The sequence below is a fragment of the Bombyx mori genome, chromosome 4 (assembly GCF_030269925.1).
Source record: "Bombyx mori chromosome 4, ASM3026992v2".
Classification (NCBI taxonomy): Eukaryota; Metazoa; Arthropoda; class Insecta; order Lepidoptera; family Bombycidae; genus Bombyx; species Bombyx mori.
In genome coordinates this window covers 11,873,360-11,892,398 of record NC_085110.1, presented here as the reverse complement: position 1 = coordinate 11,892,398, position 19,039 = coordinate 11,873,360, and the positions used below count along the sequence as shown (strand labels likewise).

Sequence of the window (19,039 nt, the reverse complement as noted above, 5' to 3'; positions counted from 1 at the left end):
ATAATCTTTTAACTAATATCAAACTTTCACGTCCCTCACACTTCACCGGGAATATAAACACAGGCGCTTAATGCAATTATAAAAACAGGATAATAAATTCCAATCGTCTATTTTAGAGTAGGTAACAGTCTTCTTGGTGGTAAAATTATTAACCGTTTTTAGTTACGCCTATTGGTATGTTTTTTTTCCTTATCAACAAGTCTTCAAGGAATATTGTCTTGTGAAACCATTACGAAAGTCCCTTGGTTAAATAAATCTATTGTGACAACAAATCCTTCAATATATAAGTATGTTATCGCAGTCAGATTGTGGTGTTCAAACTGTCGAAATATCACGTACAATTAGTTATATCAACGCATTCAAAATTACGTTCCTAATTATGTTCTTAGGAATTTATTTCTCTCTTCTTTTTCTCCACCTCATCCCACTAGGTGGGGTCTATCAGCCGTCATCTCAACACTCACTCCTCCCTCTCTCATATCGTCATTCACACACTCCAACCATGTCTTCTTCGGTCGACCTCTTCTCCATCTACCTTGCACTACCATTTCCATATATCTCCTAGTCACATGCGTCTTCTCTCTACGCATCACATGTCCATATCACGCTAACCGTCCGATCGTTGCTCCTTTGTTTACCGGGGCTACTTTCACACTTCCTCTGATATACTAATTCTTAGGAATTTATTTATATGCATAAATAGGATTGAAGATCTATACTTTAGTCTCTCTTCAATAGGTCCCTCATTGTTGAGGATCGTGACTCCGTTTGATTCCGTCAACTAGCTGTATCCATCGATCTTGTTCTGTAGCTTGGTGAAGTGCGTCGCTGACAGGTATTTTTAGTTCCTCCGCTATTTGGTCCGACCATCGTTTGGGACCTCTACCTCTAGGCCTTTCTCCCTCGATTTTACCGGTCACCACAAGACGTTCCAAATTGCTGGTATCCCTGCGTGCAACATGACCAAAATACCGCAATATTTTTTGTAGATAGGTTGTGGATAGACGTTGAGTCTTTTCTATTTTTTACTGCTTAATAAGTCTTATTCATATTTAATGAAATAAAAGAAAAAAATTGTAGGTTTTTACATAAAGCATTAAGACTTTTTGAATACTTTAATTGATATATTACGTTGTTTCAGGCAACAATGGCAAGGAGAAAGAAAATTCCCGAAACAAAGAAGCAACATCACCAGCAGCTCGGTCTGCGAATGGTGAGTTACGTTTTATGTTACATATAAACTAATTATAATGATTTGCTTTCATAGGTAAGAGGTACTGCTAAAACGTATACTGAAGAAATTATTAGGTATTAATAGCGCTCCTACAATTTTGAGCAAATTTAGTTTTCAACCGCACAGATTTAGCTTTGACGAAGATGATAATAATCAGTTTGCAGCTATAGTCGTAAATACGAATGCTTGAATGAGTGTTTAATAATCGAGTTTCGAATGGGGAATCGAGGGGCCAACACCCGCGGGGAGCAGTGTCCGGGGCGGGAGGTTCGCGTCTCCGGGGGTTGCGCCGCGCAGTCGCACCCCGCACCCCTCGCTGCAGAGACACCGGGACACCCCATTATGCCACACATTTTGCGGAAATTACAATCTATATTTGACATCGCGATTCACGATTATTATAAGCAAAACGGTTACGAATTTCTAAGACATGGAAACTACTTAGATCGGACGATATATCGGATATGATTTAAGCAATATTACTTCGATGACGCAGTTTTCTTTTGTCAATGATGAGTTACGGATCAACGAATCACTCCGCATCCTTAGCGGCCAGTAATTAACACATAGATCTAGTGTTAAGGCACGTCCTTGTTTGTGTCTTTGTTACAAAATGATTACAATAACAGGAACACTAATAACGAACGTGTTACATTATTTAATTAGATTATTTAATTAATACACAATAACAATGTAATTGCTCTTATCGTGGTACGTAGCAGTAGTTGGCTACCACTCAGTTCGATTATACGAGTATTATTAATAAATTGTACAATAAATGTATTATAGCTTACTAAAAGACACTGCGGCTTGTAGTACTACAGCGGTTTGATAATGGAACATGGAAACAATTTCGATATGATGGACGTGTTGTATCAACAGAACGAACGCAACGCCCTCATATCTGGACTTCCGTCTATCGTGCCTAAGCTCCGTTACTATTTCATAACGATAACTATTACTGTAATTTGATAAGAGAATTGTTTTCATAATAGTTTTTGTTTTCCCTAGTGTTTTGTAATGTTTTTATTTTTGAACGAACCCTAATTCTGCCTAGGGCGCATTCGACTGGCTAATTCAAAGTTTGTATGAAATGTCAATGCAATTTTACCTCCGCATTACACGTGCCTTCACAGCTGCGTGACTGGGCACTAGCCATTATGATTTCAGTTTCATGAGAGTCCTTTGTATACAAAGTTTTCCTAAGTACGTTCTTGATTACTCACAGCGGTAATATATTAGCAAAATACTTAAATATACAGTCAATAGCATTGGAGACTGTTTCTCGCGTCCCGACGTATGCGAATAAAAAGTCTAGCTTGACTCACAGAGTAGGCGGTCTGCGAATAATCAATACTTCAACCCTTACCGATCCAAAGTGTGCGTAATACAAAAAAAAATTGACGAGATAGAACGAATAGAACACTATAGAAACTTCAAATAATTTAAAGACTAAATTCCGAATACATATTTGAAAATAAATTTAACACGATCTGAGCTTTATTATTATTATACTAAGTCATAAATATTTTATCCCAGAAAACGCTTAACATTGCAAGAATTTATGAGTAGATGACATCATGTACCTACACAACAAACTCCACTATATCGGACGGAGTGAACTGTTCACTAATTGGTTGTGTCCTCAAGTCCATTACTGCTTTATGTGAATGTATGATACAAGTCTCTAGGTATTCGTTAATTGTTGAGTCCCTATCGTCAGCATAGATAACGTCGCGCCTACTTTATCAGTTAAATGCTTAACCGTCTACAAAAAAAAAACATGTCACAAAGAGGAAAAAGTTAATTTTCAATTCGAAAATTTGTTGTAACAGAAATGCAACTTCGAAATAGGACTCTCATGCTTTCTCTTCGTACATTATCATAAAGTGAAATCCGTTCACTAGTGTTCAGGTCTATGTATTTGTTGAGATTATATTAATGACCTATGCAAGTGTAGTATTCGCTCACGCGGCCCGCGCTAACTTGAAACCCCTTCAAATCATTCAATCCCCTTTTTGCAAAATAACCGTCGGACCACCATGGTTGCTAAGGAATGTGAATCTCCATGATGATCTGGAGCTCGACGCAGTAAGTATATACAGTCGGCATCATAGCGTCACTTTGGGAAGATGGCACGACACGAAAACCCTTTTGTCGTGGCCGCCGGAAATTACATACCCGATCCTGTGGACCGAATGGTAAACAGTTGACGTTGCCCTAAACACGTCATTACGAATCCTCCCGATCCATTAACGGTGCTTTTAGGCACCTCAAGCACTCGTCACCGTCCTCGCCGAACCCGTCGCTTGCGACGAAGGACTCAACAAGTAAATTAACCCATAGACACAGCCCACTGAGTTTCTCGCCGGATCTTCTCAGTGGGTCGCGTTTCCGATTCGGTGGTAGATTCTGAGAAGCACTGCTCTTGCTAGGGCCAGTGTTAGCAACACTTCGGTTTGAGCCCCGTGAGCTCACCTACTAGCTCGGTGAATCTAGAATAGCCCCTCGAGGTTACTAGAATAAGGAAAAAAAAGGAAGTTAATTAGTGACAATTGTGTTGTCCCGGTTTTTTGCTGCCAATGTGCAGACGTTCTCAGAGCCCACCCGGATTTCGTCTATACCAATAAAAATGTCATACATACATTTTGGCGGCATAACAAATACAAAACTTACCATAATGTTCATGTAATGCAGTGTAATGTATTCAATGTAATTATTATTATAATTATTCAATGTTGTTAATGACATTGTCAGTCGTTGCTCGATCACCAAAAGACGACATTAACTAAATGCTGAATTTGGCAAGATCGGATTACAAAACTCCAGCGGCTAGTAGGTATTTCCTCTGATTTTAACGCCTTTATAGACGCCTATTGGCTTTTATGTTTATTCCTAGCCCACAGCAGCTGGTAAACATACACGCGATTTACACACAATTTGGATCGGTTCCAGTGTTAATACTTATTTGTGTATACAAATGTATTAGGTGTCTTGTATTTTTTTCTACTTTAAAATGTATAGCTAATAGAACTTGCCAGAATGAATTTCAGAATCGACTTAAAAGATCAAGTCCAACCTGTTGGTATTTTTCACTAAAAATGTGTTTGTTGAAAACAGATACAAAAAAATATAGAACTCTAAAAAAATTATCGTCTCAAAACTTAGCAGCGTTGGCGCAAAATTTTATGGTACAGTTTCACCGATAACACATTTAGTAATAACAATCGGCTAACAAATTCAAAAGAAATTAGTTACCAAGGTAATTATGATAATGTACCAACAATACAACTGGAAACCCGACCTTTTTTAATAACGTAATGTACATATATTAAGACCATTTACATTTTTATTTCAAGACTGGAGGTGGCGTAAATAATTTGATAGAATACTCATTATAAACGCAAGCGTGATAGTGTCATAGTAGTGAAGTCAACGAACTTACTTACAGCGCACATATGTACCTACCTACCGTTTGTGTACAATTAATAATTCATATCGGCTTGCCGCAAATACATTTGGTCTGTCTTTTTTACGAACTTGTTTCTCAATTCAAAGCTTGTTTGTAATTATTATTTTAACATCTTCATGTTAACATCTTTCCCAGAGACTAACCAGTGATACAATGTGTTTTTTCGTTTACATTTTAATAATACTTTAATTTTCCCGTAATTGATTTAAACTACATATTTATCTGCTTATTCACAACCCGTTACCGAATATAGTAACGATGAATAATTTTATATTGATTACTCAGAGTCCGACTAATTTTTACCTTGTCGCATCAACTTGTTGTAGTATTGATATGATATTTTGTTCCGCTAACAACAATTTCAACAAATCTCACATTTAATACACAAATTCTGAACAACAACACCCAGTGAGTATAATCGTTCGACATCAACTGAGTTGAGGCTAGAACAAAAAAACATATCAACAAGATTTTGAGGTCCTATTTAACAGAAGCTAAAGTCGAGCATACAATCCCGGCCAACTTGAGCTAGCTGTACTACCTGCTACTACTGTTCATTAATTCGTTTTTCCTAAGTAATTCCTGTAGGGCAAAGTACCATTATCCCTGGTTCTGCCGCGATACCATGTCTTCCAATTAAAGTAGTCTTCAATTCAATGCAATTGAGACTACAAACCTCATATGTGTAACTCAGTACGTATATCGATCTCCATTCTCTAGAACATAAAAAGAATGTAACTGATTCTATCTTGTCTCTGAAACATGCAACACATATTGCTTAATATTCGTTGAAAAACCAGAGGGATCGCCACTTTTTATTACAACATTACACAATGTTAGTGGTCTATACTATACTAATATATCTTCAACTAACTATTACCTAAATAAAAAAATTAAATGTAAAGTCCCAATGCTACCCGTGATTATTTTTGATCTTTCAATAACATAACCGAATACACGTATTTACCAATTTTATCTACATAAATTGGCTGCATGGTGTCGACCTAAAATAGCATGACACCATTTCTTCCCGTAGGTGTCGTAAGGCGATTATGGGATTCATCGAAGAGTGGGCAACAGCGTTCTCTGGGTACTAAAACATGATTGCTAACGTATACATAATTACTGGTGATAGGACGTACTATAACCCCGCACGGTACCAACCTAAAACATGAGAACAATTAATCAAAAAATAGTGTAACAATAGTTTTTTGCATAGATTGGTGGACGAGCTCACATCCCACCTGGTGTTAAGTGGTTACCGGAGCCCATTGACATTTATAATGGTACCACCCACCCTGAGATATGACTTCTAAGGTCTTAGTTAAGTTACTTACATTAATTGGTCGGGGTTTTCGATCGAATACCTTAAAAACTATATTTAAACAAACAAACAACTAAAGGCGGATGATGCGCATCTTTTCATATTTTACCGCTACATAAGTGTACCTACATTTCAATGTCAGTTTTCTTTAGATAACTCCTTACTCATTATCGCTTTTAAAGTATATTTCGAATGCTAGACACTTAAAAATAAAGCCAATAAAAATGTAACGTTATCTACTGTTCTTCTGTTAATGTATTTGTAAGAATTAAATGTAGGCTACGAACGATTTAGTCCCGATTAATTTCTTATTTTATTGCCTTGGTAGGCAGATGAGCGTATGGCTCACCTGATGCTTTTGTGTTGCTAGATCGTTGAACGAGCTTATATTCCGTCTGGTGATGAGTGGTTACTGCAACTCATAGACATTGCAACATGAATTCCGCTACCCTTTATGAAATATACAAGGCAAAACTTGCAAGAATTGAGGTTCCTCTGTTAATCCAAAAGCTCGACTTTTATCTACTCCATGCTGTTCAAACTATTGTAAAATTTAATTACAAGAAAAAACCAGTACGTACCTAAACCACAACAAAAGTTTATTTTATTTGTGAGTTAAGTGAATTAGTTTTATATACTTTATTAGGTATATTATATATAGTTCATAAAATACCGCCGATTAACAGATTATAATAAACCATTGTAATTTTGTATTTAAATTAAATTTACAATTTCGGAATAGATAGCTACTTTTTCTATTTGAAATAATTTAACATGAAATTTTTTGGCAACGCGTTCGGTGAAAGCTAATTTTTCAAATTATTGTTCAGTTTCTCTACTGTATTGCTATGCACTCGTTTTGAAATCCAATTAGTTTTACATTTTGCACAACCGGTAAATATTGTTTATTCGCCTTTCACGTTGCTAATTAGTGCATCGAGCTATCGTGTTAAAATCGCGTATGGTCTGCAGCATCTTCAACAGTGCATACCCCGTCTTATGTTAGAACGTTCGAATATCATAATGACAATGATAAGTAATTTTGTAACAATATCGATTATTATGAACAAATAAAACATTGATTAAGACGAACAATGCCCTTAATTATGTATAAAGTCCACTTATATTATCGTGATGTCTGTGCTCAGAATAACAAATATCACGTTTTCTTGTAAGTACCTACTTTGTTTCGTGTGGTTATTCAAAGATTAGAGCAACCGATTAATCTCAAATCGATCACACAAGATCGAGTTTAAAATTGTTCAGAAAAAGGATTTCAGGCCACTGAAAAATATTTATATCAGCACCTACTAATAAAATTGTTATTTCTCTTAAAATATTTCGGTATGGTAGAAATTATTCTCTTTCGTTATTAAAAACTAATGGCTTAAATTCGCATTTACGTTCGCAGTAATTAATAACTGCTAGTTTCGTTTAGAAACTGTAGCGTGGTCCCCAAGCTCCTCCCCGTCGTTTGCGAAAGGGCTTGGCGAGCAAATTAACCCTCAGACACAGCCCACTGAGTTTCTCGCCGGATCTTCTCAATGGGTCGCGTTTCCGATCCGGTGGCAGATTCTGCGAATCACTGGTCTTGCTAGGGCTAGTGTTAGCAACGTCGTCAGGCTAGAGCCGTGAGCTCACCGACTCGCCCGGTTACGCTGACATAACTCCACGAGGTTAACAGCATAGGTAGGAGAAAAAACAAGCACCTATGGATTTTACAACACTGTTTGCCATCATTGTTTACTAAAATAAATGTGAACAAAGTTAATAATTTATTGAAGTTAATTGTCAATAATAAAGTTAATAAAGTTTCCAATAAAGTTTTAATTTTTAAGTCAATATTTATTAAATACTCCGACCGCTCTGTGGGAAACCTTTGATGACTTTGCAACATCAAGCTATATTGAACTCGGCTATGCTCTATTTCACCAATCCGCTACTCTGAGATAATGAGGAACATTTAAAGTAGGTAGGATCTAACTATACCTGCTATTATATTTAAAATACAATAACACCATCGTTACAAAACATATTTCGATATCAATCAAAAACTGTTACTCAGGCAGTTACCACAATTGATCTCTACATACGAATCTAGGCGCAAATTAAACATATTATTGATGGTGTAGGACGCATTTCCAGTTCAATCTATCTCTACCGCGTATTAGTCATGTCCTTTGGTTTGAAGAATTGAACTGCTCTTATACTTTACGATTTAGACTTCCGCCTGGTGTTTGAAAGTTAGTGGGGGCATTCACGTGGCGCTATGTATGGGTTCCGGTAGTAAATTTTAAGCAATTTTTTTGTGGTTCATGGGCCGTTTAAAGCAATACAAAAGGAAACAGAAGAAGCCAGCGTACCTAAGATCGCCTAGCTGACATCTAGAGTTATTCTGAATATAGTGAACTGAATGTGGTAGATACATTGGAATATCGTATTTCAGATAGATATAATATCGGGTACCGTGCGGTGGTTGCATCTAAATGCATGCAACCTACCAATAAATATGTATTTATTTTCCTTTATGCTGTATCGACACTAATTAATTGTACAGTCGAAGTTTTAAGGATAACCTAAGTCTCACAACTAACATTGGTATTTGAAACTAGGGCGCGGTTATCAACATTTTGCAGAAGAATGTCGCATTTGTAATTCAGTTTAGTGTCGTTCCTTTTAATTAAATAATTATTGTTTAGTGTTTGAGTTACATTTTTTGGGGGGAAAAACGACAGTGTACAGTAATTACGCAATATTTTTTTGGGTTCCATAGCGTCAAATGTCAAAGTAACTTATCTGGCTAAAAAGCAATAATGTATTTTTTATACATATTTTTTCATGTTAGTGTCACAGTTTTACCCGAAAACTTCATACAACATGGATGTAAAAGATAACATTCAACAAAAAATCAACTGCACATAAATAAATGTATCCATAAATAAATTAAAATCCCACGGAGAGAAACTTCTATAATGATTTTTATTTAAGTGAAAAGTGGATGGAATATGAACATTTAAAGTCGTGAAGTTTTCTCACTAGTGTTGAGCGGTTGATAAAGCCAAGACCCCATTGACACAAAGTTTCAATTGCATTGGTTCAACAATTTATTAAAGCAGAATGCATGATCAGTCAGATATAGAGCGAACTCCGCACTGACTCATTTCTCACCTTACATCCAAAATAGTGTTATAAAACGAAAGTATCTGGCATATTGTAGTGGTTGAGAGGGATAATTGGGATGCGGAGTGGTATCATTATTAATACGAAAAAAGAACTGTTATCAAATGAGGAAGTTACAAATAAGACAAAAAAACCAACAAGTTCAATGAAACACTAAGCAGTTTAAGGGCTCGTTTGTTACATTCTTAAAACAATAAAAGGATCGAACTTAATAAACGGAAAATTTAAGTTATTTTGGATAATATTTAAATCATAGTAAAAGGCTTCTCGGTAATGTGATAATTAGTAGGCATTGTCAAATAAATGTATTTCTGTTGGTGTTGGTTAACCGAATGAAATAATATAAGTAGCTGTAATAGGAGCCAAGTAGGTAGCTCGTGTCGACTGCGGAGGCTGTGCTGTGAAGCTGCGATCAATACGGGCCGACATCGCCGCGCGCCGCCGCCCGCCTCGCGCCTACGAAAGCGAACGCACCGACCTCACTGCCCTTCACCGACGTGTCATCGACCCCTACATCCCGCACGCTTGAACCCCGCTTGCCTTGCGCCCCTCTTATCACTTCTCCGACTGCGTTAATACGAATGCTCAAATAAATCCTCGAATAATAGTCGATTCATTAATTTAAAAATAGAATATTTGATAATTCAATTAGTAATCAATTTAAAGCTTCCTTTTTTGATTACATGCCGAAATTAAGAGCTAACGCTAAATATGTTTCCATGTTCTGTGGACAGAAGCGTGCAATTTTTGAGTTTTTAAGTTTAAATAAAACTAAAATCTCTAGACTAAAACTTTTTTTGATAAATGTTCTGATACCTAAATTGATGTTTAGATGGAACAAAATAAAAGCTCCTTTTAATAAAATACTTGCTTAAAAGGCGTCTAATACAATGTGCAGAATGGCATAAGTTTTTATATTTCAATAATGCACAACATGTTGTTCTTATCTTTGCGGGGAGTCTAAACAGTGAACTTGAAATAACCCGACCTCCTCTATGTTAGCCACAAATAGTGTAGTCGATGACGCAGTATGTACAAAATAGACCGAAAATAGAGTTTAGTCGATAAATGTGGTGATTAGGAAAAACCCCTTACAATTGGTTTCGCGAGTTTATTTATTTTCTTTATTTTACTAAATATTAAAAATTACCAAGCTGGTATTGTATACTTGTAAATATATATTATCTTAAAATCTACTAAGACAGCATTAATACCACCTAACTATAATGCTTTGCTACAATATTAAATGTGGTAAATCTATTTTAGGAAGCGTGCAAAATATTTAGGACACGTGCTGGATTCTTACTGCTTACCCAGTTATTTTTGTCTGAGCCATTAGTGACTTACTTTTTGCGATTCTAAGAAGCATACCTATTTTAATTACGGCTACGGCTAACATCTGATGTGACCAGTAACCTTCAAATCAATGGAATTGATGGTTCAAATACTTCAAATATCTCTTTAACCTTTTGACTGCCGTTTAGGTCACCGGTGCCCTACGCGGAGCACTGAAGTAATTATGTCGATTTCGGTTACAAAGGCGCCGGAATATCTAGTACACTAGGAGACCTAAAATACTAAAACATACATTAACAAACTAAAGTCAACGTTAGTCAATCCAGGTGCTTATTAACAGAAATCAACGTAATAACTTCAGTGATCCACGTAGGGCATCGTTGACCCACATGGCAGTCAAAGGGTTAATTACCTATTTATATTCCAATCATAATAAAGAAAGGGATTTTTTAAACTTACATTGCCTATATATCCCATTAGTCAAGAGGTGCTACGAATGCGATTAATACATACATCTAATTCGGAAGAAAATTTTTGTAACTAAATAAGAACGCTTTTTGCGCATTCGGTTGTAACACTTGTTATTTAGTACTTTTTTTTGTAAGAGTATAGCTGCTATGTAATCGATTAGTGGCATCTTAACAAATACCTAAAAAATTTGTGAATACACTAATCTTTTGTTTTTTTTTCAACAGGAGAGGAACACCCAGGTCAAAAACAACGAAAAGGATTTTTCAGAAGTCTCTGGAAGAAATCGCGCCATTATTCATTGGAACACCCGTGAAAAATTGACCAAATTACGATAATTTTACTATTAAGTCGTTAGGAAGCTTTAGTATTTCAACACATCTAGTACGATGGCGAATTATAAATCATTGGGTATTTATGAAAGGGTAAAATGATTTTCTCATTTACAGAACTTGAATTTGAATTGCTTGCAATATCATTATCATCTTTCTAAAGTAAGTTACGTAAAAATTGCAATATAATATTTGATTAACACGTGTATATTGGTTTTTGAATGGTTATTCGACATAATTTATTTGTAAGAATTAACTCGTGTTTGTATTTAATTCAATAATTTCTTATAGAAGTGTAGAAATGTAGATAACCAAGTAGAATAAAAATATGGCATTCATTTTAGCCTGTTTGCTAATTTCGAGTAAAGTTTTGATTTTATTATTCTATAAGTAACACTACAGTATAATATTTCAACACAATCAATTAGTTACGATCTTGAAGTGTACTTTATAAAGAACCAAGATCAGCAAGGTATTATTACTACAAATCTAACATTTTATACCAATCGACAATTCCTTGTATTCGAGTGTACTTAACTCTTACTATTGTAGATTTGTCAACATTAAATAAATAATGTTAATTAGAATGTCTGCTTTTTATTACACCAATCTTCGAACAAACCAACAATATTATCAATTGAAAGTGCACGTAGCAGGACATAGTTTTGACAACTATAAAGGCATTCAGATGTTTTATTCATGATGCAGATGTCATATAAGTAAATAATTATACATTATCTTCTAGTATTTACTGTTCTTTTTTCTTCTATTCGTTTTCATTTCGGTGGGAAGCAGACCCACCAAAGCCTATACATATCGCATGGTACATTCTTTCCCCCACCTCATTACAGGAGGTTGAAATTTCATATTATTATGGATCTACTGGGCTTGAAAGAGAACGCATGAATAAACCTTTTATAGCACCCATGTGGGTTACGTATATCCATTAACCAATCAACTTTATAGAATTCAAATATTGATTCATTAAAGTATTGTCACTGCTTTTTCCCTCTGTTCGATGGAGGTCGACAGTACTTGCCAAATTATCAACCATTGTTTGCGGATAGCAATCACAATAGTCCACACGTTACTTAGGTACGAATTGAACTCTGAATCGAAATGAAAATAATAAACTTCGATTATTATACCGTTTTTAAGACAAGAAGTACATGTTTTGTCAATTGAAACTTGGTTTACGACATAAATATTGTAACCGAATTTTAATTAAGAATGTAGTTATAAATCAAACAACAAGATATAATACAAATCATTTTATTATCAGATAGACACAGTTCCCATCGCTTATCAGAAACAATGTACAAAGCTATAGTAGTAATATCAAATATAAACAATATGCACCCTTCGATTTCTGCAAGCCTTTTCTGAGGTTATAGGGTAATTAATTGAGCGCTTCTATTGTCTGCAGCTAAGAAGACAGTTTTAAACAGAATGCAAAATGTTTATGTTCTACTACATAATATGATTATAAAATGCGGCAAAAATAAAAACAAAGCATAGCAGATTTTTGAAATAGCAAAAGGTTATTACGGCGCGAGTCCTGCGCTGCCGCCGCTTGTGCTTGGATGTAAATTCACACGATGGTTCCAGTGGGACTAGAGATTTTTAATTAAAATTGTAATACTTGGGTTTCAGTGCCTTTAAATTTGTAACAAGCCCTTAGATGTATGCTTATTTATAATTATATATATATATAATGTTGTAAAATGTTGTTACAGTAATTTCATTATGTGGTTATTACAAATTCTTTTCAAGCATCAGTACAAGAAACAATCATGAAGCTATACCGTTTTTGTGCTATGTCCAACTGAACAACAGCTTAGCAGTCCGTGAAGTTACTTACGTACAATGATGCTTGATAAGAAGCCTAAAAATCTCTATACTTCATGCTTTGTTTGAGATCAGCTATGCAAAGCTAAAAATGCTTCACTATGACTGGTCAATAAAAGCAAAATTTTAATACAAATTTAATTCATTATGCAGTAATAATTATTTTGAGGAGACGGTGAGCGTATAAAAAGGGTCCAGAATCCACAAAATAATCACATGTGCACACTAAACTCATCACACTGATTACGCCGCCATAATTTATCGAATATCAAAACAAATGAACGGTCCTCTTATCACTTTATAGAATATACAAAATGCAGTTACTTATTTCCCCGTGGAAAAAATATTATCTTATAGTACTCTTAGATCACGGCGAGCTTCGACCTGAAAACAATAATTACTTTAAGTATAAATAAATAAACAATGCATTCAAAATACACTCTTGAGATACTCTTTTGTAAGGAACTTTAAACCACTGAAAGAATAAAGTGTATAACTAAGTAACTAATGTTATATATAATTAATTAGAATTCAATAATCGCACCTCTAATAACCACAGGTAATTAAATATTCTCCTAACTTCTCCACGACAGATGCGGCCTGCTGAGGTTGGATGGGTTCTTCATAGAGAGAAATGACCACAGCTGAAACAAAATGATCCATGTAATACATTTATTTTTCAATTTTATTACTATGATGTTGGCACTGGACAAACTTAACAGTGAAATCAATAACAATACCAACTTCACTTTAGTTTAGTTTGTGGAGGCTGTTATGCTGTAGATGGCATTACCAACTTAAATCAAACAACTATTGGTTTTAAAAATACGAATGTTTAGCGAAAATGCCAAATGTTTAAGCTCAGGCACGGTGTATGCTTGTTACTATATGATACGATTACAATATTACTCATTATTTTGCCTTCTAATTTTTTTTTTAAACAAGGTAATAAAAATTTAATTATATTTAAAGAATGGCTCTTTGAATAAATTTCAACTGTGTTACCAATATTTGCCTCTTTTGTTTGACAAGGTTATCGACCACTACCCCAGCAATTTCTTTTGGGCAAATGTAAAATTAAAAAGTTTTTTTGCTTTCATAAAATTTTACAAATACCACAAAATGCATCATAGTCATATATATCTATGAATGTTCTGTCACTGTAGGACTATAGAATACTCAGTAGGTGAATCCATGTTTCTTTCTTTTTCTTAAAAAAGATTTTCTTAATTTCGAATTCTACTAATTACCTTGCTGTGTCTTCATGCAATGCACGCCGACCTTGCCAAGCTTCGCGCGGATGATATGGTCTGTGCCACTGAGGTAGATGTACCGCGTGCCCGCTATCGTCACGCCGCCACTCGTTAGCAGTGATTCATTCTCAAAGCCAGCCACAATCTTCGCCACTTCATCTTTTGAAATCTAACGAAAAAAAGTTATCTTAGTTTAATGCAGCATTTTTAAATCATCAAAGTGATTTAATTCTATACTTTGTACCGAACAGTGAATGTTTTTTAAGACATTAGAAATTAAATAGTATTAAATTTTAAACAGTGTAAATAAACAGACAAACCCATGGCCTGTCTGATTTTAAGTGGTTACCACTAGCCTATGGGCGGCAAGATTCCATAATATTGTTACATTACTAATGTAGCAATATTGTATCAATTGACATGAAGTAATTAATAGCAATTACTTGAATCATAATTGAAATCTGTATAAGTAAACTTTTTAACTCCAATGAAAAAGAAAACTAGTCAAATTTACATTGTCATATTTTTTTTGTACCATTTGTGCTGTACAGTTTTTTGATATTTAGATAATAAAATCGTTTATATATATTGATGATTTCATTTATTACAAAAATTCATGAACCATCTTTTGTAAACCTTGTTACTAAAGACTATCATAAAAAAGATTTAATATCAGATATCCATTAAGTATAGTAACAAATAACTTAAAGAACACTGTAAAGAAAATAAGATTATTGTAAAACGTTCATAGTCTTCAACTTTAATATATTTATTCTGCAATGTCAGATATATAGATACATATCTTTACTCTCACTAAGTATTATAGCTATGCAATTATTATATATTATTTGTACTAACTCTCCCCATCCTTCAATAATTTAATAAAGACTAAATTCAGAACTACTAAATATTTTTATTTTGACTCGTTATTTGTTGTTGGTCTTATTTACTTTGTATTAGAATTAAGGATTATTTTGCCAATTTAATTTCAGCCAATTAATTAGACCAAGACTTTTGCACAGTTAAAATATCGACGCTTGAAAGGCAAAAGTGACTAAGCGACAATAACTGCTTTGTACATAAATGATAGGCAATAACCATATTTGATGCACAAAAAAAATATATTTCTAGGTCTATGAAAATTATTTCAATCCTACAGCTACTAGCTAGATTCTACTACAGCTGGATTCGTTAAAATAAATTTAGTTTTCAGGTATTTCAACTTTAAATTAGTCTACTGTAAAGTTCACATTGTCGCTTAGTCACGTTTGCCTTTCAAGCGTCAATATGATTCCAGTGGCCAAAATTTGATCTCAATTAACTTGGATGGAATATTATTGAATATACATATTTCAGATTTATCACACCTCTGTCCACAATAATTTATAAATTAAAATAGATTGATTGATTTGTAATCTATCAATCACAAACCAATAAAAAAAACACAAATAGAGGTTTTGTAAACATTCCCTTTAAATAAGAAATAATTTATGAAATTGATAATAAAATGATGATATTATTATATTATTTTGTTTATTTTAATTATACATCACAAATTTTTATTATATTTTTTTTGTTTTCTGATATTTAAATGAAGTCTCCTCTGCACTCTCTGAGTAAAAACAATATTTGGGGAGGTACATCCCAACACCACTATGAAAAACACAGATTTTTTAGTGAAATTCCACAAAAACAAAAAAAGTAAGCAAATTATCCTGAATTCAGTTTCAGTTTTCTCAAAACCTGTTCTCATTGACTTTTTGAACATGACTGGAATAAAAATCTCTAATTCTATACATTTCATAGGAATTTTCATATTTTACCAGTTTTGAGAATTTATTTTCTCCTAGTTATATATTAAATTTTAGAGTGATGTTGTTGGAACAAGTTGAATTATCTCTAATCTCTACCAAATCTCCAGTCTTTCAAGCAACCAGGTGCTAGTTGATGTTTTTTGCCTAAATAATTGCTGGTAACCTAAGAGGCTATTCCATCTACACTCAAGAGGAGATTTGATGCATTTTATTCTTAAATATTAAATAAATATCAACAAGTCAATTGATTATTAGTGTAGAGGTCATCTCAGTATAAATAATTATTTAATACTGAAATCAAAATCTCCTTTATGTAATAATGTAAGGATTCAACCCTATTTTACCTGCCTGTGTTCACAAAAGATCCAATATGAAGAAATGCCTAATAGCCTTACAAGATATCCCTGTCATATGGAATCTTACAAAATATCTTGCTTACTAAAGTATGTGTTCGAATTTGAAGGTTTTGATGGATATTATTGCTGGATATTGCTATTGGAACTTGCTGATACAGCAGTTAACTTGACTGCAGAGTAGATGTTTTGATTCTCAAAGACAAATATTTCTGACCAAGCCTGGGTATTTAATTTCAATATAGGCATATGTAAATGTATTTCAGTCTGGTTTCCACGAGGAAATTGTAGTTTAGGGCCTGGTAACCACTTGATGTGTCAATTTTTTTTTCGTTATTCTAAAGCAATCAAGAATTGGATCTCGACTGAAGTGGTAGATTGAAATATGATATCTATTAGCATGTTTCAGTACTGCTTAACACCAGTTCTTCTTTGCCTTTGTCAAGATTAAAATAACTTTTAACTTTTATAAATCAAGATCAAGGGAATAGTCACAATTAATGAATATTAAATGTTATATAAATGGTTACTTTTAAACTACACTTACCTGTGATAAAATGCCTTTTTTTTAATAGCTTTCCAGGATACGTTATTTTATTATTATCTTTACATAATGTGAAGAAATAAATAAATTGCTTTAGCTAAGTTATTGAACTATTAAATAAATGATGACTCATTTTTCCAGCTGCTAAAAATATTAAGTTATAATATATACTTGAGTTCATCTATATAAGAACTTTAAGAACGTTCAATAACATAACTAAATAGTCTTCTTATAAAAAACCTGACCTAGCCTCTTACATCGCAGTAAGAAACCGGCCGGCTTTTTGTCTGGAAGGTTTCTCAATCTTCATAATTAAGAACGATAAGACGGTTATATATTTTATAGAGAATAGGCAAGCATAAAAAACAACACACCATAAGGTTTTGAAGTGTTCTACCCAAATTCTTACGTGATCTAATGCAATTTTTTGGATTCCACATGTCGCCATCTTGTCAAACTTGTCGAATAGAGAATCTATTAGTCATACTTTCAACGTATTACTCTAGTATCGACAACTGTTCCAAAAAAACAGTACATTGAAAGGTTTTTCTTGATGCCTATAAAAATATTGGTTTTATATAAAAAGCAACTTACTTCGAAGCCTTCCGACTTTGCCCACACATTGCCATCATGACCGGCAATGGCAGCTTTTGTGACACATCTAGATGCCATTAACTGTTTGTCGACATAATCTTGCCAGCTCATTTTGATTAAGTTCAATTAAAAATAAAACTACACTTAAACACAAGATACTCCTCACAACGAGCAAACGCTCCACACGAACAAAAAGCACTGCCGTTTCAAAATGGCAGCGGTGCTACTAAGTCAACCGGATGTGAGTTTTGGCCAACATAACAGAAAATCCAGAAAAGCCAATCGATGAAAATAAATTTAACATGACATTCTCGTTCACGACACTAATAACTAATACCATCGACTACGATTTCATGCATGCAATTGATGAAATTTAGTTACCATTTTTGGAGTATTAAACAATTAATTTATCATAAAACTAGTCTTACATATCAGGGTTACTTAGTTATACTTATAAGCCTTTTTGGGACTTGTTGGTGACCTCTTAATTTTTTTTACATTGTCCAAAACCTTTTTAAAGCCCAGAACTGCTTTAGGTGAGTGACACTGAAATGACCCAAAATATTTAAAGAAAAGTCAAAAAAGCAATATCTCCAACTAGTTCATTCAAAAATACGGTGGTATCAGGTAAAAGATAATAATATGATAGATGAATGAAATATTCATCATTTTAATCAATTTATTGGTTGGAGTTGAAATCAACACAATTTTGACCGTATCTTTTAATACATTTTTGGACTAATAAATTTCCAGTAACTTGGTTACTAGCTTGCTTCTATGTTGTTGCTATGTTTGAAACTGGGAAAATGTCGACAAGTAAATTGTTGAAATAATCCATAGCAGTGTGTGAGATTTTGTGCTCTGTCATAAATGCCCCCAATTATACCTCAGCTCTTTTGACTTGTCGACTGAATGAATTTTAGTATCGTCAAATACTTTTAAAATTGAAGGCTGTTCACTGATCCCTTTAATTTTATGCTTATGCTTTATACCATAATTGTGTCGTTTAAAAAGACACTCACCTCAGCTGTCGTATTAACAGCACATAAGACGCATATAGCTTTAAGTAGATAAGTCAGGTGCTCACTTAACCAAGATGAAAAGTCCATGTTACTTTACAATTCAGATCGAAATTTCTGTTTATATTTATTTTTTTGTTTTTCTCCGACCCGAGTCTTTTATTTTTTTGTAGTAGGGGGGCCATTACCATCACTATTACTGTCTATACTAGCCATTTAACAACTCACAAAAGGAAAAATGTTTTTTTGTAATTTTAATGATACGAAACTTTACCTTATAATCGTTACATTGAAAACCAACAGAACAA

General features: G+C 34.0%; 2 protein-coding genes across 8 annotated transcripts in view; one reads left to right on the top strand and one right to left on the bottom strand.

Annotated features, from left to right (window-relative positions):
- LOC101741121 (uncharacterized) overlaps positions 1–11,893 on the top strand; it is a 150,264-nt gene extending 138,371 nt beyond the window's left edge. For all 6 annotated transcript variants that reach the window (XM_062668262.1, XM_021351206.3, XM_038021767.2 and 3 more), the window contains 2 exons: positions 1,142–1,213; positions 11,202–11,893. In XM_062668262.1, the coding sequence (XP_062524246.1) occupies positions 1,142–1,213; positions 11,202–11,290 (161 nt within the window). In that variant the 3' untranslated portion in view covers positions 11,291–11,893. The remainder of the gene's footprint in view (positions 1–1,141; positions 1,214–11,201) is intronic.
- A 669-nt stretch (positions 11,894–12,562) lies between these two features.
- On the bottom strand, positions 12,563–17,964 carry PFN (profilin). Of its 2 annotated transcripts, NM_001043643.1 has the most exon segments (5): positions 12,563–13,538; positions 13,699–13,700; positions 13,703–13,798; positions 14,405–14,576; positions 17,713–17,894. In NM_001043643.1, coding segments are annotated over 3 exon segments (379 nt in total). In that variant the 5' UTR covers positions 17,824–17,894; the 3' UTR covers positions 12,563–13,538; positions 13,699–13,700.
- Between the last annotated feature and the right edge of the window lie 1,075 nt (positions 17,965–19,039).

Coding starts and splice junctions, on each gene's coding strand:
- PFN (XM_062677082.1), bottom strand. CDS start 17,823: ATGAGCTGGCAAGATTATGTCGACAAACAGTTAATGGCATCTAGATGT. Junction 14,577..17,712: donor CAAAGTCGGAAGGCTTCGAA/GTAAGTTGCTTT, acceptor TTTTTTCGTTAG/ATTTCAAAAGATGAAGTGGC. Junction 13,799..14,404: donor TTGCATGAAGACACAGCAAG/GTAATTAGTAGA, acceptor ATTTTGTTTCAG/CTGTGGTCATTTCTCTCTAT.